Source organism: Anomaloglossus baeobatrachus, chromosome 1, assembly GCF_048569485.1.
Source record: "Anomaloglossus baeobatrachus isolate aAnoBae1 chromosome 1, aAnoBae1.hap1, whole genome shotgun sequence".
NCBI lineage: Eukaryota > Metazoa > Chordata > Amphibia > Anura > Aromobatidae > Anomaloglossus > Anomaloglossus baeobatrachus.
In genome coordinates, this window is record NC_134353.1 from 249,679,614 (window position 1) to 249,704,822 (window position 25,209).

At 41.6% G+C, this 25,209-nt stretch overlaps 2 protein-coding genes across 4 annotated transcripts in view; one reads left to right on the forward strand and one right to left on the reverse strand.

Moving 5' to 3' along the window:
- Positions 1–23,832, forward strand: part of NUDT6 (nudix hydrolase 6) — a 58,439-nt gene extending 34,607 nt beyond the window's left edge. For all 3 annotated transcript variants that reach the window (XM_075348863.1, XM_075348883.1, XM_075348874.1), the window contains 2 exons: positions 16,918–16,972; positions 19,534–23,832. In XM_075348863.1, coding sequence (XP_075204978.1) covers positions 16,918–16,972; positions 19,534–19,922 — 444 coding nt within the window. In that variant the 3' untranslated portion in view covers positions 19,923–23,832. The remainder of the gene's footprint in view (positions 1–16,917; positions 16,973–19,533) is intronic.
- FGF2 (fibroblast growth factor 2) overlaps positions 13,867–25,209 on the reverse strand; it is a 95,699-nt gene continuing 84,356 nt past the window's right edge. Inside the window, exon 3 of the mRNA XM_075348898.1 lies at positions 13,867–20,378. Coding sequence (XP_075205013.1) covers positions 20,193–20,378 — 186 coding nt within the window. The 3' untranslated portion in view covers positions 13,867–20,192. The remainder of the gene's footprint in view (positions 20,379–25,209) is intronic.

Sequence of the window (25,209 nt, forward strand, 5' to 3'; positions counted from 1 at the left end):
CTCGGCCGCCGGCATGTGAGAGCGCTAGTCGGCTGCCGGTACTGTAAAGAAGAAAAAAAATAATAAATAACGCTTTCCGTTATTTTGTACAATCTGTAGCTTTGCGTTGTGCCACTATATGCAACGCATCCGTTACATCCGTCACACAACGGAATGCTACGGAAGCCGTCCAACGCAAGTGTGAAACTAGCCTGATCCTTGCTCTATCTACTTGTTAATTATCTGGTGCCCCTGCATATTATTTGGGTGCTCTAGGTAATGTTTTTGGCATGCCATTTGCTGATATATTGTGATTTATTACTGATATTGGCAACTACGGTATATATAAATTACCAGTAATTGGGGTTATTATTGGATGCCCGGTGGTGTTTTTACTCTGTTCTCTGGTGGCTTATTTTGTTCTATGCCACTTTCTCTGCTGCTAAACTTTTTTGTAAAGTTTTCAAATAAAATATTTGCACTGTCATCAAATTATAGTCCTGTGGTTTTCTGGTTTTACCCCTATACTTGTCTTTGTTGGATAACTTTTTTTTCTAGTTTTTATTTGGTGCAGAAATGTCTGCAACCAAATACTCAATGTGCGCACATCACCTAACGTGAGGTCACTGAGTTCAATCAGTCCACCTCAGGTCAGTTCACCTGAGGCCACAGCAGGGGTTACAGTGGAAACCCCAGCTATGACCTCAGGTAAACTCTCTGACGTCACCACTCTCAAATCTGCAGCTCAGTCAATGTGTCCCTGAGGCTGCAGTGATTGGCCGTGTTTTGTGATGTGACCTCGCACTGTATCCTAAGGATGTAGCTGATCTGGGATCATCATGGGACACCATGCTGCAGATTATGTCAGACCTACAGGGGTGTTTTGTAGGTTAATGAATTGGAGACAGCAGAGTGATTTTTTTTTTTTTTTTTTTAAATTTTCTGTTTTGTATTTATTTCCTTTTACTTACACGATCAGTAATGAGGGTGGTCTCATAGACCACTCACCATTACTAACCTCGGGATTGTTGACAGCAGTGGGTTTTTTTTGACAAAATCACAGTCATTAACCTCTTTTATTACATCGATTGCCACCGCACCAGACAATCGGAATGCTCCTTGTAAGCGCTAGGACTGGCGCATATAATGGATGCTCCAATTCTGGGGTGGCTTCAAGCTACTATTTTTAGGCTGGGGAAGGTCCAATAACCAGCCTGAGAATACCAGCCCCCAGCTCTCTGCTTTTTCTTGGCTTAAAAAATCCTCAAGGTGTCCCTCGTATTTTGTTAGATAGGCAAGATAAAGCCCACAGCTGTCTGCTTAATCTGTGCTGGGTATCAAAATACAGGTGACTCCATGCCATTTTTTTTCCAATTATTTATTTTTATACTCCACTTCAGGGAAACTGGCAATTACTGTGAGAACAACCAATCACAGACTCCAGCAGTCTGACTGCAACTAATCACAGATGTTGTCACTGAGGGTGGGCGGGGGAAGGAGTGCATACTCATAGGTGTAATGAGCGGACCCGGAAGCAGTGTGACAGACACGGCAAGTATAACTGTCCTGCTTTAATCCCTGCTTTGCTTCCTTTTTTCCTTTATAACACTCAATTTCGGTGTTCCTCATAGACTTATTTGGAGTTCTGCAAGCTCGAGTCCAGATTGGAAATGGACTTCTTTTTTTTTTTTTTTTTAAAGTATGGCCAGACTCGTCGGACCAGAACATCTGCGGTTTCGCCCATCTATATTCAGGACTAGTTGTTGGCTCCTTCTCTATTTGTTGAAGTTGCTCCTTAACACTGAAAATGTGTTTCAAGGGCAATTAGGGCAATTGATGGTCTTGTTTTTGATTTTTGAAAACTTTACCCTGCATTTTTTTTCATATTCTACTAGTGATAGGTTTCATATTGAGGTACTGAAAATGTCGCTTTGTGTTACATGTGGATTATTAAAATTTAACAAAATACAATAATAAAAAGGTTTGCCAGAGTTTCAGTACTTTCTTTTTTAACAGTTTTTTAAGTATTGTAGCTAATAATAATCTGTTAATTCTATTTTTTTTCCAGTCGAGTCATTGAGTCAATTGAATATTCATTAGTACTCAAATTCAAAGTGGTAGTGAAGGTGTTAAAACTTTTTTTTTTTTTTTATATTGTACTGTCTCTACTAGAATGTTCTGGAAACTATTACAGTTTTTTTTCCACTTGGGTAAATAATTAAAAGTTCAGCTAAGAAAAAAACCCTTAAATATAGTATCTTCTTCAGTAATTAACACCATGTTTATCCCCTGTTGTACATCATTAGCACAATACAAGGGAGGCTGGAACAGAGCGGGCATCCCTGCAGAAAATAGCATTTTATTTGTGTAATCCTTTAGCAGGGCCCCAACCCATGCTCTGGCCATTTCTCCTGATGAGAAATATACTTGGCAAAAAATGAAAAGAACTTTTGTCTTGAAAACTAAATTGAAGTCACAATAAGATTGGAAGCGATCGTTCTGTACTTTGCATTGTTGGAATGAAATATTTTATAGTGTTGTTGCAAGTTTTTAAAGGTTTTTTTACTATAAACCCAATATTTCTCCTTTACTTCTGCTATACAAATGGACGTTTCTTTTATTAAATGCATATAAAGTGCTGTATATGACGCACTCTAGTTGTTTTTAGCACACACCCTTTTCTCCCCAGAATAGGTGCTGATATATCAGGCAGGAGCATTCATGTATCTTGTGTCATCAGACTTCTTTTTCCTTCTTCTTGTCCATTCTCTCTGTCCAAGTACATTAAAGGGAACCTGTCATCAGAAATTTAGCTTGAAACCTAAAAGTCTCCCCCTCTGCAGCTCCTGGGCTTTATTCTAGCAAGGTTCCTGTACTTTTTGTGGCCCCTTTTAAACCAAATTAAATACTTTATAAACTTGTACCTTTTTGCTATGTAAATTTTGTAAATCGTCCATGGGGGCGGGCTCTCTGCTGACCGTTGCTGTTCCTCCAGCACATTGACGCCATCCCCCCACGCTCCATTTCATCCATCAGGACGCCGCCCACTGCGCCCGAGGTGCCGCCCACGCCAGGATCACTGGTGACGTGTGTCACAAGCACGAGATTATGGGCGGCGCTGTGATTGCATCGCAAGTGCCCACCCATAATCTCGTGGATGCGCTTTCCCCCACTGCCTCCAGCGTTCTGCGCAAGCGCTCGCCGGCCAAATGACCCGACGTCACCTCCTTCCCATCTTACCCTGCAGCAGGGCAAGATGGGAAAGAGGTGACGTCGGGTCATCTGGCCAGCAAGCGTTTGCGCAGAACGCTGGAGGAAGAGGGGAAAGTGCAGTCACGAGGTTATGGGCGGCACTTGCTGATGACACTCACAGCGCCGCCCATAACCTCGTGCCTGCGCAAAACGTCACCAGCGGTCACACGTGCACACAGTGCACAGTCCCGCTGCAGTCACACAGCGCATGCGCGGGACCACGGGTGCCCAGGGCCGGCGTCCTGAGATATGAAATTCAGCGTTGGGGGGCGGCGTAAATCTGCTGGAGGAACAGTAACTGTCACCAGAGAGCCTGCCCCCATGGACGATTTACAAAATTTACATAGCAAAAGGTACAAGTTTATAAAGTATTTAATTTGGTTTAAAAGGGGCCACAAAAAGTACAGGAACCTTGCTAGAATGCAGCCTAGGAGCTGTAGAGGGGGAAACATTTAGGTTTAAAGCAAAATTTCTGATGACAGGGTTCCCTTTAAGCTGAATAAGATCGGTCAGTAACAAGTTAACTTTCAGCTAAAAAGGAGTAATATTGTTGGCCAAAGGTACATAAGTCCCAGAGTGGTTACCAGTGATGAACAGCTTCTAAATATGTCTGTAGCTATAATAATTTGGCCCCAATATGATACAGTTCAACTAGTTTTAGAAATAAGGATTGCTTATCAGGAATTAAGTATAGAAAAATCACTATTCTTCACAAAAAATCATTTATTTTCTGAAAAAAAGTGCTACCGTATTTTTCGGATTATAAGACCCACTTTTCCTCTCTAAAAATTTGGGAGGAAAATGAGGGGTGCGTCTTAAAATCCGAATGTAGCTTATCAGGAGGTGCAGAATGGACACCTTTCTGGCTGCAGTGGGCGCTCTATGGAGCAGGGCAGTGCAGGGGATGTGCTAGCTGCAGCGGGTGAGATGTTCTGTCGGCGGGGCTGTGCTGGCTGCTGCGGGTGAGATGCTCCGTCGGCGGTGCGGGGCTATGCTGGCTGCGCTGTGTGGAGCAAGGTGGTGTGGCAGGTGAGAAGCTCTGTCGGCAGTATGATCTTCAAATAATGCTGCCAGGAGTCGGCACATGCACAGATTGAGCTCTCGGATTATCATTGAGCTGAGAGCTCAATCTGTACAGCAAACATTAATCCTTTCATCGTTCCGGATTGGTCAATAGCACAGATATACAACCCGATTTCTACATTTTCCTTTGCATTCATTAAATGCGATAATCCCGGGACTTTACCCAGCTCATCCCGAATTGCCCTGGTGCGGTGGCAGTCGGGGTAATAAGGAGTTAATGGCAACCCATAGCTGCCACTAAGTCCTATCTTAGTGATGGTAGTTGTCTATGAGACACCCCCCATCACTAAACTGTAGTGAAAGTAAATAAACACAAACACTGAAAAATCCTTTGAAATAAAAGACAAAATAACACCCTCTTTCACCACTTTATTAAAATCCTCAAATACCCCTCCAGGCCCGACATAATCCACACGAGGTCCCACGACGCTTTTAGCTCTGCTATGTCGGAAGCTGACAGGAGCGGCCGTAGAACACCGCTGCTCGCTGTGAGCTCCATGGAGCAACTGAAGTGAGTCACGTGGTCAGCGGTGACGTCACTCAGGTTACCCGCGGCCACAGCTGGATTCTCTGTACAAACTGCTACAACGGATCCGTTTTTTTAACGGATCCGTCGTATCAGTTTTACCACAATCTGCAATGGATCCGTTGCATTAGGCACAAACCGGATTGTGCATGACGGCAAAAACCGGATGTGTGAAAGAACCCTTAATGATTTAGAGATGATCTGCAAAAAGGAGTGAACCAAAATTCCCCCTGACGTGCACAAACTTCATCATCAAATACAAAAAAATGTCTAATGCTCTGCTTGCCAACAAGAGTTTTGCCACCAAATATTAAGTTTTGTCTGCCAGAGGGATCATATACTTATTTCTCTCTGCAAAATGCAAATACATTTAAATAATTTATACAATGTGATTTTTTTTTTTTGGATTTTATTGGATACTCTATCTCTCACTGTTAAAATTAAACTACCCTTAAAATTATAGACTGTTTATGTCTTTGTCAGTGGGTAAATATTTAAAAAAAAAAACTGACCCGCACATCCAGCAAGTGTGAACAGGTGCTAGCTGAAAACACATAGTGAATATAAGATTCATACAGCTGCACACTAAAAAGCCAACAATGTATAAGGGAACTCTGATACTACATTACTGCTATATGAAAAAATGAGATTTTAGGTATTGGCCAATGCATGTAAGCCCGGACACCAACGGCAAGGTAATCTCTATAATCCGGGTACCTAACTTAAATGCCACTATCTAGGTTAAAAACATCCATGTATGGGCAGGTAGACTAAAAAAATCTAACTTGAAATGCCACTATTTGGACTAACCTCCATGTATGGGCAGCTAGACTCCTGCTATAAAGGTTATGAATACAGCCTGATTTATAGAGCGGAGTGCTCAGTCAAAAAGAGACTCACTACAAATATTTCCAAAAAACTGACCCACACATCCAACAAGTGTGAACAGATGCTAGCTGAAAAAAACAGTAAATATAAGATGCATACAGCTGCACACTAAAAAGCCAACAATGTATAAGGGAACTGCATTATTGCTGTATAAAAAAAATGAGATTTTTAGTTTGTATTGGCCAATGCATGTAAGCCAGGAAATCAACGGCAAGGTAATCTCTATAATAAGTTAGCACCTGTTCACATTTGTTCGATGTCAGTTTTTTTTTTAAATATTTGTAAATTTAAAAAAAAGCCAAATCTTCCGACTCAAATGATTGCGTTCTAGACACTAATATATATGTATTTTTACACACTTTTTTATTTTTCTTTTTCATTTCAGTTCAAAACAATTATTGTCATTTTTTAATTTATTAAATGTTGTGATAAATCTTTTTAGCAGAAACAGTTGATAATTCATGAATTTGATGATGTGTGTCACACTTATTTTTAAGTTTAGATAATGCCGCCAAGTTTTTTTCGCTGTGGGTGGTTCTGTGACGTCATTGTAGTGTGATATAATGCTGACATGTCCATGTTACCAGCAGATTTGTGTTTTGCCTGTTGTCCTGATGAAGGGAAGCTGAGTACTCCTGAAACGCGTAGACCTGTGCATGAAAATAAAGAACATTTAATCATTTCATCGCTTCGGATTGGTCAATAGCGTGGCAATACAACCCAATTTCTACATTTACCTTTTCATCTGCTAAATCCGGGGTTGTAGCTATTCACCTGGACACTACATGTGTTTATAGGGCTTGTGACTGGCACAACTCCTATAGATGAGTTTTATTTTGTTTATTACCCTTCCTTTATCTGGGTAAGACCCCATTTGCGCTTCTCTTCCACAGCTTTACATATATTGCATCTAATGGATGCGACATTTGCGGGTGGCTGTTGGCTGATATTTTTAGGCTTTGGGGCTCCCCATAATCTGGGGCTCCCCATCCTGAGAATACCAGCCCTCAGCAGTGTGGCTTTACCTTGGCTGTTATCAAAATTGGGGGGGGGGGATCGCACGCCGTTTTTTTTTTGTTTTTTGTTTTTTTTAAATTATATATTTTACTGCAAGATTTAGACCCGCCCACCAGTGGCTGTGATTGGTTGCAGTGAGACAGCTGTCACTGAGCGTGGGGACTCGTCTGACTGCGACCAGTCATAGGCGCGCCGGTGGGCGGAGGAAACAGAGAATAAGAGATGGAATAATGAGCGGCTGGCATTTTCAAAGCAGGAGAATCTGCGGGAGCTTTGTGACAGCTGTGCAGCACCGCATCGGTGAGTATGAGAGGGGGGGGGAGGGGAGGCCGACAGACAGAGAGAGAGAGAGACCAACATTGACAGAGAGAGAGATTTTCTAACCAGAAAGGAATTTACACATCTGAGCATGCTCAGTTAAAAAAAACGGATCTGGCGCCCAGAGGCTTTCATTTTACAGCACGGTGACAAAAAACGTTGCCTTGTGCGTCCTTTCCGGGAGCCAGGCACAGAAATTTCGCCAGATGCAGCGCAAGGGCATCAGGCACAATCCGGCAATAATGCAATTCAATGAGGATAAAAACGCATCCGGCGCCGGATCTGATTTATCCGGTATTCGCCGGATTGTGCCTGAAGGCAAAAACCGGATGTGTGAAGGCACCCTAAGATTTTGAGGCTGTCGCTTGGCAACTCGGAGCTTCAGCTACCTCCATAAGTTTCTATGGGATTAATGTTTGGAGACTGGCTAGGCCACTCCATGACTTTAATGTGCTTATTTTTGAGCCACTCCTTTGTTGCCTTGGCTGTATGTTTTGGGCCATTGTCATGCTGGAAAAACCAGCCACGACCCATCTTTAATGTCCTGGCGGTGGGAAGGAGGTTATCACTCAGTATGTTACGGTACATGACACCATCCATTGTCCTATTGATTCGGTGAAGTATTTCTGTGCCCTTAGCAGAGAAGCACCCCCAAAACATAATGTTTTCACCTGCATGCTTCACAGGGGGGACAGTGTTATTTGGGTCATAGGCATCATTTCTCTTCCTCAACACGGCAAGATGTGTTAATGCCAAAGAGCTCAGTTTTTGTCTCATCTGATCACAGCACCTTCTCCCAATCACTCTCAGAATTATCCATGTGTTCATTGGCAACCTTCAGACAGGCCTGCACATGTGCCTTCTTGAGCAGTGGGACTTTGTGGGCAGTGCCGGATTTTAATCCATTACGGCAGCGTAATGCCTTGAAATCATTAACGCGTTCCCCCCATGTAGTTTTAGGCTGATCTCTCACCTTCCTCATGATCCTGTATACCTCACGAGGTCAGATTTTGCATAGTGCCCCAGATCGTAGTGGATTGACACTAATTTTGTATTGCTTCCATTTTTTTTACTATTGCACAAACTGTTGTCTCCATATCACCCAGCATCTTATGTTGTTGAAAATGGTAAATACAACTCTAGGGCAACCCGGGGTCCACCATGCTATGGATATAGCTGCTAAGAGCTCAAAGAGCTGGAATGACAACAACAGACTTCAGTATAACTGAGTTTATATTAGAAGAGCACAAACTGTCAGTGTTAATTGCACACTCACACTACTGTGAGTCAAGGCGACCAAACCACAGTTGAGAACCAATCGCTACTATACAGAAATACAGGTGCAGCAGAGCAACAAAAGCACAACAGCACTGTAGCATCTGCTGCAAATAATAAGGTTCAGGTCAGCAGTACGCTTAACCAGCGCTGCCGCCTGATACAGTAATAGGCAATAGGATAACAGTTCACTTTACTAGCGCTGTTATTATTGAAGAGAGCTAGGAGGATTGACAGATAAGTTTTCTTAACCAGCGCTGTTACTAGTGAAAGGAAAGGAAGGATTACGGTAATCAGTTCACTTTGCCAGCGCTGATACCAGCTTCAGTTATTCAGTAGCGGATTTAGCAGAGGGCCCACTATAATTATTCAACAGGGAATTGGAAAAGAGACCTGCCTAATAGACACACACCACAAGGCAAGAAAAAACTGAGCGGCGTTCATGTATAAACCAAGGATCGCTTAGCCTCAGCTCATGCTCCAATCAACGTAGCTGACGTCAACAAACAAGGGCCAATACGGAGATGCCACGTCATGCGCAGTTCCCCAATAGTCACTTAGAAAAAGGTTCGGACCGCGCATATGCACACACCCGCTTTCCTCATTTAAGGCCCCGTCACACGCTATGATATATCTAACGATATGTCGTCGGGGGTCACGGAATTTGAGACGCATATCTGGCATCATTAGAGATGTCGTAGCGTGTGACACCACTGAATGACTATTAACGAGCAAAAATACTCACCTTATCATTGCTCCTTGACACGTCGTTCATTTTCATAATGTTGTTCGTCGTTCCTAAGGCAGCACACATCGCTACGTGTGACACCCCGGGAACGATGAACACGGCTTACCTGCGTCCCGCCGGCAATGCGGAAGGAAGGAGGTGGGCGGGATGTTACGTCCCGCTCATCTCCGCCCCTCTGCTTCTATTGGGTGGCCGCTGTGTGACGCCGAACGTCCAACCCCCTTCAGGAAGAGGATGTTCGCTGCCCACAGCGACGTAGTTAGGGTGGTAAGTACGTGTGACGGGGGTTAATTTCATTGTGCGACACAGGCAACGAATAGCCTGTGACGCACAAACGACGGGGGCGGGTGTGATCACTCATGCGATCGCATGATATATCGTCGCGTGTGACGGGGCCTTTAGACTCTGGCAGATGTACAGCCACTTGTAACACAGCAGAATATTGAACCAAACTGCAAAGAGCGCCGAGGTGGAACTTCTGACCCGAGAAGGAGGCCGCCTCCGGCGTTTAGCCTTAATGGTGGCACAATACAATATGTGTCAACTATAATTTATTCACTATGCATTACCTATAGGCGTGCCTGGATAATCCAACTGCTAATTACCTATTAATAACCTTTTAACCTGAAAGAATTGAATGGGTGTGTTATACAAGTCGTCTGCAGTACAGCATAACAGTTTACAAACTTACCATTAATTCACTCTAAATCTCAACTAAATATTCCCCAGCCCCAATATAACTACAGCGACCGTTGATGGAGGGTCGTTCCTCATATTCTCCTGGAATGACTGAACAAATTATATTATGCAACGGCTGCTTAGCCGGAAAGGGAGTGTAACAACTTTAACATATAGCACGTACTTATATTGTTTTTTTACAAGATCACTCCTGGATGATCTCAAATATGGCTTTAAGTATGTGATAGGCCTTACTAACACCTAAGTGTAAGTGAGGTTGTTGTGTTCCACACAGAATCCTTAATGGTGAAGAGATAGGTGATATAGCAGTGGAAACAGTGATCCGAAGTGGTGATCGTGGCAGTAACTGCAGCCTGACACAGTAACTATGCCTACCTAAACTAACTACAGGCACTGTCTTAGTGTCAAATATTTTGGTGCCAAATTGTTGTGAGGTGCATGCATGGTTACCCACTGCGATGGCGCAGTGGGCCTTAATTATCTTACCAACTCGGGTCTGCTCTAGACAATATGACTAAAGTGCGTAGATGGATGAGAGGCCTCTCCAACAGATAAGCAGTACTGCTGGTAACTGAGGCTTGACTCCTCGGCAACGTCCTATCAACTCCACGACAGCATCCTATTGGCAGTTTTCTCCCATCTGGTAAGGATTTGGATATGTACAGGGTCAGCTCCACTATGTTACAGCTCTGGTCAAGATGATAAATTTCTATGCGCAGATATTATTGACTCTCTCCTGCATGTCCTCTGTCTCAGTCTTCAATCACTGCCAATTATCAACTGATCCCAAGATGGCCGCCGCTGTCCTTCCGGTGATGTACATGTTATATCAGCTTGTAGCTCCGCCCCCATCTGAGCTATGTATTACATTCTTTCATATGTGCTGGTAAACAGTGGTCTCTTGTGGCTGAATAATGACATTTTAGTTACTTATAAAGTATTATGACGTCATTACAAACAGCAAGCAGGTGGTAAACTTTCATGTAATCAAATACAAGGTTCACATTTATGCGACAGTACATCTAACCCATGCTTGGGAGGTGGTACAGGGGTTTACTATACGCATCTTTAACCAAGTACATATTTCTGGCCATGAACAATGGTGGCTGTTTCAGCATCTCACATGTGCAGGTCTATGCTCTTGTCCCTGACATCCTTAGAAAGCTCTTTGGTCTTGCCCATGCTGTAGAGGTTACAGTCTAACTGATTAATTGAGTCTGTGGACAGGAATTTTTTATACAGGTGACAATTTAAGACAGCTGTCTTTAATGCAGGTAACGAGTTAATTAGGAGCATTTAACTGGTCTGTATGAGCCAGAACTCTTAGACCTTGTGCACACACTGCATTTTTTACCGCATTTTTGTACTTTTTTTGGGTGCAGTTTTGGTCCCAAAACTGCATGCATTTCCTTCCCCAGCAAAGTCTGTGAGATTTCAGTTTTGCTGACCGCATGTTGCAGCTTTTTTTGGCTGCGTCTTTGTGGTGACCACAAAGATGCAGCATGTCAATTCTTTCCACGTTTTTGAGTTCTTCTAGTCAATAGATTTGAATTAAAAAATGCACTGGGCAAAAATACTGTAAAAACATAATAAAACGCAGCAAATATTGCATGCCAAGGGTGCGTTTTTTTTAGGACCAAAAACATGCATCTTTGTGGTCACGACAAAGATGCAGCATGTGCACATAGCCTTAATGGTTGGTAGGGGATCAAATACTTATTTCTCTGCAAAATGCAAATAAATGTATATAATGTGATTTTCTGGATTTTATTTTTGATATTCTATGTCACTGTTAATTTTAACCTACTCTAAAAATTATAGACTGTTCATGTCATTGTCAGTGGGCAAACTTACTAAATCAGCAAGGGATCGAATACGGTAATTATTTCCTTCACTGTAAGGGTAAGTTCACACAGTGCAATTTTCGCTGCGTTTTTGCGCGTTTTTCGGGTGCGTTTTTGCTCAGAAAACTGCATGACTTTGCTTCCCCAGCAAAGTCTATGAGTTTTCACTTTTGCTGTCTGCACACAGCGTTTTTTTAGCTGGGTTTTTGTGGTGCCCACAAAAACGCAGCATGTCAATTATTTTTGCGTTTTTCACTGCGTTTTCCACCCATTGAGTTCAATGAGATGTTCAAAAATGCAATGAAAACAGCAAATTGCAAATTTAGCTGCGTTTTAGTGTGTTTCTATGACTAAAAACGCAGCTATAAACGCAAGGGGTGGGCAGTAAAGTGACATGTACAGGAAGAGGATTTCTTCTGTCAGTAAATACAGAAGCGTGAATCCTCCCGGTACCGTCACCGCTGCGTCCACCTCCAGTCCTGTGCATGTCCGCTCCCGTGTGGCGCCATGTCTGGGCGGGAGGTGAGGGCAGCTGCGAAAACAAAAGTGAACAGTAGAAAAAAAAAATGTCATACTCACCTGTCTGCAGACTCCCGGTGCCATGCCCGCTCCCAGCTCCTCTCCCGCGGTACCGCCGCTCCGGCTGTGTGCAGACGGCCGGGACACCTCCGATAGCTGCAGGATCTGGCGATGGATCACCTGATGCAGTCACCTGACGCATCAGCTGATCGTAAGTCTCGCGGTGACGCCGGCGCCCGGCCGGCTTAACCTGTCAGCGGATGCCGTCAGACTTCATCCCTGATTACCGGCAGCTCCTGCAGCGATCGGACGGGATCAAACTCCGCTCCAGGAGCTGCCGGTAATCAGCACATAAGTGAGTATTTTTAATTTTTTTTTTTTTTTGCACTGATGCATCATCTCATTGTATAAACAGCTTTTATACAATCAGCTGCTGTGTGATGTGATTCACATCCTAGAACCTGACACATCATCTGATCACTTTGCCTTCCAGCAAACCAATCAGATGATATTGGATCTGGATTGGACGGCGCGGGAACCTTGACCCAGGATTACTGCGGAGGGGGGTTCTTTATTTCAATAAAGATGGCGTCACTAATTGTGTTGTGTTTTATTTCTAATAAAAATATTTTTCTGTGTTTTGTGTTTTTTTTTATTTTTAATAGAAATTCATGCTGGCCATGTCTAATATTGGCGTGACACCATGAATTTCGGGCTTAGGGCCAGCTGATAATATACAGCTAGCCCTAACCCCATTATAACCCAGCGAGCCACCCGTCACCAGGGCACCTGGAAGAGTTGGATACAGCGCCAGAAGATGGCGCTTCTATCAAAGCGCCATTTTCTGGGGTGGCTGCAGACTGCAATTCGCAGCGGGGGTGCCCAGAAAGCATGGGCACCCTGCACTGTGGATTCCAATCCCCAGCTGCCTAGTTGTACCTGGCTGGACTCAAAAATTGGGCGAAGCCCACGTCCTTTTTTTTTTTTTATTATTTCATGAAATTCATGAAATAAAAAAAAAAAAAGGGGGCTTCCCTATATTTTTGGTTCTCGGCCGGGTATAAATAGGCAGCTTGGGGGTTGGGGGCAGCCCGTACCTGCCTGCTGTACCTGGCTAGCATACAAAAATATGGCGAAGCCCACGTCATTTTTTTTGTTTGGGGGGGGGAAAGAAGAAATCCTGCATACAGTCCTGGAAGGAGGATGCTGAGCCTTGTAGTTCGACAGCTGCTGTCTGCTCTCCTGCATACACTATTGGATGGAGGATGCTGAGCCTTGTAGTTCTGCAGCTGCTGTCTGCTCTCCTGCATCCACTAGTGGATGGAGTATGCTGAGCCTTGTAGGTCTGCTCCCCCTGACTTTCCCTCCAGCATACAGTCCTGGATGGAGCATGCTGAGCCTTGTAGTTCTGCAGCTGTCTGCTCTCCTGCATACACTAGTAGAGAATGAAGAACATCTGGAAGAAGGAAATGACATCAGACCTTTTTTTTTTTTTCCAACAATCTTTAATGGCATTGTTCACTGATAAAAAAAACGCAGAAAAACGCAGTGAGCAAAAACGCAGCAAAAGGCAGCCCAAAACGTGGTTAAAAACGCATGCGTTTTTTCAAGACGCTGCGTTTCTGTGTGTTTTTAGCGCTAAAAAACGCGCAAAAATGCAGCGTCTTTAAAAACGCAGTGTGTGCACATAGCCTAAGTCTATGGGGACCAGAATCCGGCACAACAAATGGTGGTGAAAAAGGGGTAGGAGCAAGCGCTTCATAGTTGCCAGTCTCCGGCGCTGGTGTAATGCTTAGATAAATGGAGCAGATTTCCCATCAGTCGAACCCAATCATTTCTAGTTATTTCGTCAAACGCAGGTAATCACAAAGCATTTGCAGTGTAGTACATTGTATTTAATAGATTAGATTAAAAAGTGACATGACTGGAATCAGTGCACATACAACAAAAACTACATATCAACTTTTGTATCACATATAGAATAAACAATCATGTGTTAAATACATTGATTAAATACATTTTTTTACAAGGCACAGTTATCCCTTCTGTAGCAGCCTATGAATATTTATCATATAATAAAGGAATAGGTGTTTTACCATATTATAAAGGAGGTTCTTTAACATAATATAAAGGCGGAGGATCTTTGCCATATTATAAAAGAGCTACTCCACCTCAGTGTATTTTTAGAAAAATTTGATTAAAAGTGCCAGCTTGCACAGGGACTGACTGCCATGCAGATATGTGGTTATTCTGCAGGTTAATAGCATTTGAAACCTGCCCCGTGCCTGCACATCATACCTGCTGCCAGGAGGAAATGAACTTTATTCCTCCTGGCAGCATTCGGGTATCAATCATGGGGGGCTAAAGTTAATTTCCTCCCGACATCGGGGATCAATCTGCAGGTGTTGGGCAGGTTATTAACATGCAGATTAACCCCATCTGCAGTTTAATAGCGTTTTTTCACTTGACAGGTTCCATTTAATGGTAGCACAGAATTAAATTTCAAGCAGCTATACGTGTTAACATTTTGAAACAAGTTGCTCAAAGGTACTCAAAGATTACTAGCAGCATTGTTCTGTGAATATCTGTAGCCGTACACATCGGATGCACATTGTTTCAACCTTACTATTTCAGTGGGACCCGCCGACCATGTAATATGTTTTGGGTGTCTCAGCTTTCCTCTGATGATAAACTTTGGGGTTTTAAGATCTGTCGCTTTAGATCATTGGCTTGTGTAAACAGCTAAATGATGAAGAAGACCCTGGTTTTTTGGGTTATTCGATCATTTATGCAGGCCATTAATCATTGTTGTTGGCAGCGCATGGAAACAGGGAACGTACTGCTGACAATATGTATGTTGCAAGGGGACAGAACAATAATTCTGCTCTTAGACAGTTTGTATCTGCCTGTGTGTAAGAACCTTAAACAAGCACCAAACTTGTTAACTGGTCAATTAACACTTGTAATGCGCAGTTTACACTTTAGCTGTTGGACATATGGATGGTATAGCCGGCAGCTATCTTGAACAGTTTTCACATACACTGCCAAGCACGTCTGGGTTCTCTACGTGTGAGCCGCTGCCGTACAACTGTGGAGGTATTTCATCTCTGGAGGTCAAAAGGATTGGCAGTCTAAAATCGGACATGCTGGATCCTTACCTCCCCCAAAGTCATATGTAAGGGCCCTCGTACATAGGACTCTAGATATCGGCAGGCTCAGCCAACATTAGTCTATCTGGTGTGGTGACCTTAATGCCCATCTAAATAAACTTAAAGATTTTAGTAAAGGCTGATTGATGGCAAACTCATATTTTTTAATTTTTGATCCCTATCCTTGCTAAATGAATACTAAAAGCTATGATATAACAAAAGACCTATATTTCTATATATAACTTCTATTTAATCCATATTTACATAAAATTGGCGCTGTAGTGTGTGTATATAAATAAGATTGTGGTACATGTGTTTCTCTGATTAGTAGGATCTCTTCTGATCATACAAGTTTTGCCTTTATAATGCAATAAAGAAGAAATTAAAAAGATTTAATTAAAAAATAAATCGCCAAGTAAATGTCAAGTTGATAATTCCATTCATCTATTTGTTAAGGCCCCGTCACACACACAGATAAATGTTTGGCAGATCTGTGGTTGCAGTGAAATCATGGACATATTGTTCCATTTGTACACAGCCACAAACCTGGCACTGATTGTCCACAATTTCACTGCAACCACAGATCTGCCGCAGATTTATCTCTGTGTGTGACAGGGCCTTTGCTCCGATGTCAATCTGAGAAAGCTCACTGATGAGTATTACTTATCACCCACCTTTCCTGACCGTCTAACTGTCAAGTGACTTTTATTCTTCATTTATGTTCAGAAGAATCTTAAATAATTTAGGCAATGAAGCAGAAATAATTTAGGCAATCAGATCCAAGAGTATGCATCTAAATTACGATTGTACATTAGCTAAATAAATAGCTACATAATGTTAGTAATATCTACACCTCTGTACATAAAAACACTTCTGCACATTAAAAACAAGTAGCTTATTAGTTATGCTTTCCATCCCTTTGGGCATATTTGATATTGCTTGTTGTCATGTATCTTGTATTTAGACTTGTGAAAAACTGGAAAGATAGTTGGAAAACAACAGTACCCTTTACCCTTTTCACCTTGCTATATATTGTACCCTTTTTCCTCCCCACCTTATTGTATACTATACCTTTTACCTTTCCTACCTTACTATATACTGTAACCTTTAACCTCCCCACCTTATTGTATACTGTACCCGCTACTCTCCTGACCTTACTTTATACTTTACCCTCCCCATCTTACATTTTACTATGTACTGTACCCTTTATTCTCCCCACCTTACTGTATACTGTACTCTTTACCGTCCCCAATGTACACTGATTTATTACAGTCTGTAAATTGCCAGAGGAGGTCGTCTATGGCTCTCACATGAAGTCCTGGCAGCGCTGGGGATTTGTGTTGAGTTCATTCTTATAAAGGCACCTCCTAACAATGGTCATCATAATGACGTGAGGGTGAGTTGACCCTTACAAAGTCATACTCTTCTGATATTGTAGGTGCCTGTTTAAAGAGAAATAAAGGATAAAAAAAAGTGCTCCCTGATTACTTCAGCTTACTTTGTCATGAGGGGACTTATATAATTTATTTTGCTTTCTGAAGTTCTGATTGCATGAGAAATGTAATTTTTTTAATTAAACCAAACTATAGAAAAGATGACAATTTTTATTAAAAATTTCAGACTGTAAATGCATGGAAATTCCCAGGTGGATTGTCTGATCCAGGTGAAGATATCGGTTAGTACCCTATTTAGCACTTCATAAGTAATAAAAACTTCTATCCGTTCTGTACAGCAGCACATAGTGTAGATACACAGTGGATGATGAGGTTTTAATATTAGTGCTCTGCATGATCTGTAGAAGTAGCACTTGGCTGACCCAATTCCTTCACAACTACATTCACCAGCAGTAGAGACAGGAAGATAATGCAAAATGTTTGCGATTCTAAGTATCTTTTTGAGGCCTTTTAGGGAAAACAAGCTTAATGCTGTTCGTCTTGCTCAACTACAAGACTTTGTCCAAAAATACAATGATTCATAAGTTACAATTTTAAACATACTTAAAGGGTACCTATCATTTCCATAAAATTTGTATATATTCTATGGGATACAAAGTACTGCTTATTGGTAGGGGTTTGTGTCCTGAAACCTCCATCAGTTGCTGAAAACACCGCTTTGAAGTTCGTAGCTCCTGTAAGAGTGCACACACAGAGATGTGTATGAGATCACTATAAACTCTTTGTGTTCGTACACCTCTGTATGAGAGTGGTCTATGGACCCATAGACTTTACTATTGAGCCCGTATACTGATCTGCGGGTATGCTCCTGCAGGAACTGCGGATTTCAAAGCTGTTTTTTGAGAGTGATCGGAGAAAATCTAAGGACCTGAACCGAAGAGCTCAGTAGCACATAACAGCCCCTACAATATATAATTTTCTTTTATTGCATATTATAGGTATTCTTTAAATGGGTTGTCCAGTAGTTTAAAAAAAAATCTGTCCCAAGATAATGTTAACCACTTTACGACATCTACCATATATGTACAGTGCATGTTGGAAGCGGGTGTATGGAGCAATCTCACCCAATGCTTATCAGGTAATGGCTGTGTGTTACAGCCAGGGTCTGCCACTGCCAATCGCGGAACGAGCGGTGATCGTGGGGTGCTGATATGTGGTTATTGCATCACTGCGCCTGCTGAAGACCTTCATGCTTGTCATTACAGCGCTCATTTGCAACCCTGCCTGTGGCCAAGTTTCAAAGGAGACTGTGATTTTCACTACATGCAGCAATGGAATGGCATTTCTGTACATAGCACAAGCAATCAGATGATCACAGGTTATAGTCCACTAAGGGGACAATTAAAAACAGTGAAAAGTAAAAAAAAAAAAAAAGTTTTTTAAAAAATCTGAAAAATATAACAAGTTCCAATCACCCGCCTCTTTGCCCCATTAAAAATGAAGATGATACAAATATTTTAAAAACACGCACATGTAGTATTGTCACGTTTAGAAAATTCTGATCTATCAAAATATAAAGATAATTAACACTATCGGTAAACACTGTAAGCCAAAGAATGCCAAAATTCAGGAATTTTTGGCGGCAGCAGTACCACCAAAAAATGTGTAACAAGTGATCAAAACATCAAATATAACCTAGAATGTTATAAATAAAAACGTTGTCTCACCCCGCAAAAAATAAGCCATCATACAGCGCCATCCACCAAAAATAGAAAATGTTATGGGACTTGGAAAATGGTTTGGAAGTGTCTGATTTTTCATTCACCACCGAGGTTCAGTGTACGTACCAAACACAGACTTCACAAAAAAAAAAAAAACAACAAAGTTCAGGTTCGGAGTTGGGTGCTTTACGTATGCAAAACACTCGCTCGAGCATCTCTGTGCTCGGGTACTCTTGGTGCGCAGCCCAGTGTGAGCCACTTGCAGTGATTGAATAGTGCTCATTGGGGTTAACAACAGTGTGATCAGATGTAGTGTGCACCCAAAAAAAGGAAAAACCCCACACACCCGCCACTGGAAGTGATCTGTTTATGGCTAGCTGCATGTGGGCCGAAATTCAAACTTACCAATTAGTGAGTTCCATTGGGGTTCAGGTCAAGTCCAGGTCCTAAACCAAACGTTTTCTACAGTCTGGCTGAACCCGCTGATCCAAACTTCCACGGGTCCGCTTATCTCTATTCACCACTAAAATAATAGTAATAATAAAAAGCTGGACATGTTTGGTATCGCTGTAATCATACTGATGAGGAGAATCTATTATTATTGCAGGGTAATGTTTACTACAAAATGTACACCATAAAAATAATTTCCCAAAAAAATGTCAGAATGATGGTTTCTTTTCACAATTTCTCCACATTTGGAATTTTTTCCCATTTTTACAGTACACTAGGTGGTAAAATGAATGGTGTCATGCAAACTGCTAAGCTTATAGGATACATTAGAACAGATATGTTCTAACAAAACTATAGCAGGTTAGGAATCATTATAGTGCAGTAACAGAGAATTCTGGGGCATTTTAATCTTGAAATTTCCAGAATTATAATTACAACTGTGGGTTTGTATGTTCAAACTTTTTTAACTTTTAATATATATATATGGTGAAAAAATGGACTAATGCAAAAAAAAAGGTGACTTCCACCTCTAAAGAATGCAAATAGTCATACAACTCAAGTCACATGAGCTCAACATATATAGCGTTGTTTAATTTCCTCTTTCCACTGCTGACATATTGGAATAGCACTTCTATACTAATCCAAGCGTATGTTTTTCTTTCGCACTGCAGGAGCTACAGCCGTTCGGGAAGTCCTTGAAGAGACTGGCATTAAGTCAGAGTTCCAATCCCTCTTGAGCATAAGGCAGCAGCACAAACACCCCGGTGCCTTCGGAAAGTCGGATATGTATATTATCTGCCGTCTGAAGCCATTATCTTACAATATTAATTTCTGCCCTCAGGAGTGCTTGAAGTGTGAGTGGATGGACCTGAAGGAACTTGCATACACCAGCCACACTACTCCTATTACCAGCAGAGTTGCCAAATTGCTACTTTTTGGATACAAGGAGGGGTTTCACAACATTGACCTTACTATGAGGATATTACCAGCCGTTTATTCTGGGCTTTTCTACTCCTTGTACCACAAAGAATTGCCTGCTACCTATGAAACTCGGGGATGACCTCTAGACAGTTTCACAGTATTTCTCAGTTTATACCTAACTCTTTAGGAACAGAAAATACCTCAACAACATCTGCATCATACATTTCTATGCGTTTTACTCACAATATGTTAAGTATAATTGCCATATATATTAAAATAATTTTTTTGTACTTGTCATTTTTAACCGCTGTCATACCAGTGAATGTATGTAAATCATTAATCACATTTTAATATATATTTACAATATAGATTATATATGATATATGTTCTTCTTTGTCTTCTTGTAAGATCAGCTTTTTGCAGACATGGGAAGAAATAGGATAGCCTTTTGTCCCGGTGAAGTTTGAGATCCATTTTTGTACTGTCCGGTTCTCTTTAGCGCCACGTACCAATCACTGTATTTGCGGGAGCGGTACGTATTGTAGTTATTTGCTTCTAGTCGTTCAAAAAAGAAGCATTCATCAGTAATACATTTCTGGAAAAGAAATAGAAGAGGGTGTTACAATTTAGAATCAATGTATCATCAGTCCATCCAGTTTGCCTTTTCATGTATGTGTGATATCATCAGCAGAAGCTCCACACAAATATATTTAAAAATAGACGCAGTTGTGGAAAGTAAAAAAATTAATTCTATTTTTTTTTTCATCCTGGTAGCAAACCCGGACACCTACTAACCTGTGGAACTATTAATCTATGATTATTCTTTTCACTGTTACTTATTTTTATATTACTTTATGTTCATATGCTCCTGCCTTCACACTGCCATAAGTCAACCGTCACACTGCAGATTAGAGCTTTGTCTCTTACCCAGTTGGTACTGACGACATCATTTATCAGGGCGATAAAAGCTTTTAATGAAGGGAAAAAAAAGCATGTTGTCAGTTTGCTCCATGTCCATACAGCCTTGAGGATAGGTTATCATACTTTTTGTTCCAAATTGACATAGATAACAAATAAACAAATTCCTGCAATTCCCTCTCCCCATTGTGGTCTAATGGTCTAAAATTATTATTTCTATGGAGGCCCTTAAGAAGTTAAGTGTTACACCTCAGGAGTTTATAGATTACCTGCTGTAGTTATTGGCTCAAGGGTTTTTTGGCAGGCTTCGCCAGTAAGGTACTGACTAGTTGTAGGGAAGACAGTTTCATGGACATGTTATTAAGTGGAAATTATACTTTCAAAAACCTTTGCATAAATCAGTAGTACAGGCAAAAATGAGACTTTCTAATATATCTTATTAGAGAATTCTGCTTCTTTCTCCACTTATCAGCCAATTGTTCTTGCCCTGCCTCCTGAATTTACAGTCCACAGTGGGAAAAAAAACTCAGCAAAACTCTGTCTTCCTCTTGACAAGATGGAGGGGTGAAGATGAATGAGGTGCATAGTCAGAAAACGGACAGAAAGAGAGACAGAAATATTCTGCTTTCACACAAGTGTTTTACCCTATCCAGAGCTAGATTCACATCTACCTTGCTCAATATTGCTGTATATGATTCTTTATGCTGCTTCTGTCTGTGGGCTTACTAAATATAAAAGAGCAGGAATCCCTCTCTGTGTGTACTGCTATGTCTGGTACACATCATAGCAGGTACTTGACTACAACCAGTTGAGAATGAAATACAAATTAAGAGAGCCTGCAAAGTGGAAAACTGTAACAAATGCTGGTTACAAGTCATATAATGATCAGCAATAGTGTTATTACTCATGTGCACACACATAACAGCTTATTCTGAAAAATTACTTGACTGTATAGTTATTCTTTAAGATATATTTGTCATTCCGTGACTGCATTATTTGGCCTTTGCTTTATTAAATGAGTTTTACTCAATCTCTACTCTGGTTTCCTGTTAATAAAATACAGCTAGCATGTTATGAGTTCCTCTTTAAGGATCCTAACTGCTAAATATGATTTTATACACTGTTGTCCCTGTATGGTAGTTTGCGCCTAGCGATCATATGCATATGTATGTACCAACTACAGCATATGCATTGTGAGCTCACTTTTCCTACCACCCATGACGGCACCACGGAGAGAGGGGATCCGCCCTTCAAGGACAGGAAACCTATTGAATAAAAGGTCGGTACATCTCCCAAGCATCAGTTGGTTTCCTGTCCTTGGAGGTGGAACCTCTGAAGCGGTACTCACCGGAACAAAGAAGAAGTTCCCAGGCCTCGTTCACCGAGACAGGCAGCGGAAGGGTCCCTGCTACGGCTGGAGCGAGGCTTCCTGGAAGCGCCGTGGTGGGCCCAGGGGCTTACACAATGAATGCGGGTGTGAGCCGCGGTATCCACCAGGTGTTCCGTTGGGCTACCACGCTGCCTGCGGTTGCATGGTCAGGAAGGAGGAAGTCACTTCTGGGAATATTGATCAAGAGTCATCCTGATAGCACTCTTTTGGCTCAAAAGACCTTGGTTTTCTTGGCTAAGAAGGATGTCCATCTCTGACCTGTGGGTGCTTCCGGACATCCCGGACCTTTTCTCGCAGGGACCAGTCAAACATCCTCAAGTTTCCAGCCTTGATCTAATGCCATGGAATTTGAGAGATTATTGCTGGAGAGTAAAGGTTTCTCCTAATCTGGTCTCAACACTCCAGAATAGAAAACAGGTAACCACCATATATTTATGCCAGAACCTGGAATAGATTCTTGTGTACCCGAGGAATCCAGCTCAGTGATGAGGTCCCTGTCAGTTCCATCTTAGAATTCCTGCAGAAGGGGGTAGATTTTGGGCTTCCCATTAACAACCTGAAAGTCCAAGTGTCAGTACTAGGGGCCTTTATATAATTATGACTTGGCACACGATCGATGGGTTTCTCAGTTTATTAGGGCGCTCTAGGGCAATGCCTATAGTTAGACCTAGAATGCCTCCGTGGGATCTAAATCTGGTACTGTCAGCCCTGACTGAGCCGCCCTTTGAACCCATAGCGTCAGCACTAATCAAGTTGCTTTCACTTAAAACCATCCTTTTAGAGGCATTAACATCAGCCCATAGGGTAAGTGATACCCAGGCTCTGTCGGCAGATCCTCCCTTTACCCTCATATTTTAGATGATAGGGTTGTTTTGAGACCAGATGCGGCATATCTCCCTAAAGTAGCTTCCAGGTCTCAGGAGGTTGTTCTCCTACCCTTCTGCAGTAGCCACGTGAATCAGAAGGAGGAGAAGCTATACTATAGGTGTCCAGAGATGCCTGATAAAATACCTAGAAGCCACGGAGTCTTGGAGACTAGACTGTATTTTATTTGTTACCTTTCAGGGTCAGGGAAAGGGTCATAGGGTATTTAAATCTACACTAGCTAGGTGGATTCGAGAGGCCATTAGTTTAGCCTACACTGCTGTAGGCAGGTCACACTCGGAGAGGCTGAAGGCTCATTCCACAAGAGCTGTAGCAACCTCCTGGGCAGAGAAGTTCGATGTCTCCATTGAGCATATTTGTAAGGCCGGCAACATGGTCCTCGCCCTCTATGTTTTATAAACACTACCTGCCAGATCTATCGTCCTCTTATCTCACCTTTTGGCAGAAGGAATCTACAGGCTGTGGTCCCTCCCTAGAAGAGTTCTCTATAATTCTCTCTGTGGTGCTGTCATGGGTGGTAGGAAAAATACCCCTGAGGAAGCCACAAGTTTGGCGTAATGCGTGAGGTTTTTAAACTCACTCCTTCTGACTGCTTATGCTCTTAGGGTTATTTCTTTGGTCATTTGACTTAACCACCATTATGGTAAATATCCCTGGTTATATGCTGTGTTTCTCACACACTATTTATGCAATTTTGTACTGATTACCCTGTATGGATTTTACATCTAGTCAGTTCCCTTGTGATATTGTATAGGGACTGTGGGAGAGGATCACTTATTTATTGTAAAGGGGAATTGTGTGTTTTTTAATAGTTTTATATTTGCACTATGTTTAATAAAATATGCATCACTTTAAATATACAGGAGTAGCACATCTTATTTATTAGAGTTTCAGTTCTTGTATGTGTACTTCTCTTTTTTCCTTGTACTCATGGTAGCAAAAATATGTAATTAGTTACCGGTAATGTGTTTTTTCGGAACTCATGACAGCACTCATGTATTTCCCTCCTTCACGTATGTGGTGTTTTAAAAAATATATATATATTATAAAAAGGAAGGGAGATGTAAACATGTATATATGTAATATAATGGACACGGTAAACATAGTTTATTGGGTGATTATTATAGGTTTAAGTTAACAATGTCTATCTTGAGGGCCTCATGCTCTGTAATCCAACTAATGTGTGGGAGAGGTACCGCCCTTTTATTCAGTAGGTTTCCTGTCCTTGAAGGTGGATCCCCTCTCTCCATGGTGCTGTCGTGGGTTAAGAAAAAAAAACATTACCGGTAAGTAATTGCGTATTTCTTTGCTTCTCTACGTTTGATTGGGTGGGATTAGCGAGCTGTTTACCATAAACAGAGTGCAGTTAATATAATTTTTAGCTGTATGTTTGTTTGCAGTATTGCACAGAACACATTGTTAAGATCCTCATTACAAGGCACATACCATTGGCAGCAGTTTCATAATGGGAAACATGATGACAAATTTTCTTTAAGGAGACACTTAAAGTATATTGAGCAATATTGTTAATTTTGGCACAGACTTCGGCCAATGTTAAGCCCATAGTAGATTAAGTTTAGATTGTTACCAACAATCTTTCATGTTTGTAAAGGGTAAAGGTAATAGAAACAAATAATTACCAATGTAATCTTGTTCCCAGGAATGGAAAAAGACCAATGACGCATGCTGCAACAGAGTCTGTTTTATATATTGTATAAAGTCAATGACATTTAAGTATTTCCGGTGTCTATTAATGTTTAGTTCATCTTTTTAAGTTTGTTGTAAAATGCTATAAACATTGTTTGGTGCCAGAAGGGCTAATACATTAGTCAGTGATTCATGCATCGTAGCTTATAGTTATATTAACCCTTTCTCTGCCAAGGACGCCTCTCGTATGTCCTTGCAGTGTGGGAACTGAGTAGCCATGGACGTATGAGATTTATTCTAGCTATAAATGGCCATATCAAAGCCTAGATTGCTGACTGGACTTCAGATATCAGGAGAGAAATTGAGAGCTGCAGGTGTTTTCAGAAGTGATGGGTGGATTTGCAGATATTTGGTAATAGCGAGTCCAACTGGGGTTAAAAAAAAAAAAAAAAAAAACCCGGTTCAGGCCCGGAATTGATCCCAGATTTCTGGACGGACGCCGGTCCCCATGAAAGTCTATTGGTGGGACCCAAATCAAGCTCTTAAAAATAGTGGTAGCAAGAGCTTTATAGTTACCTGTCTCGGA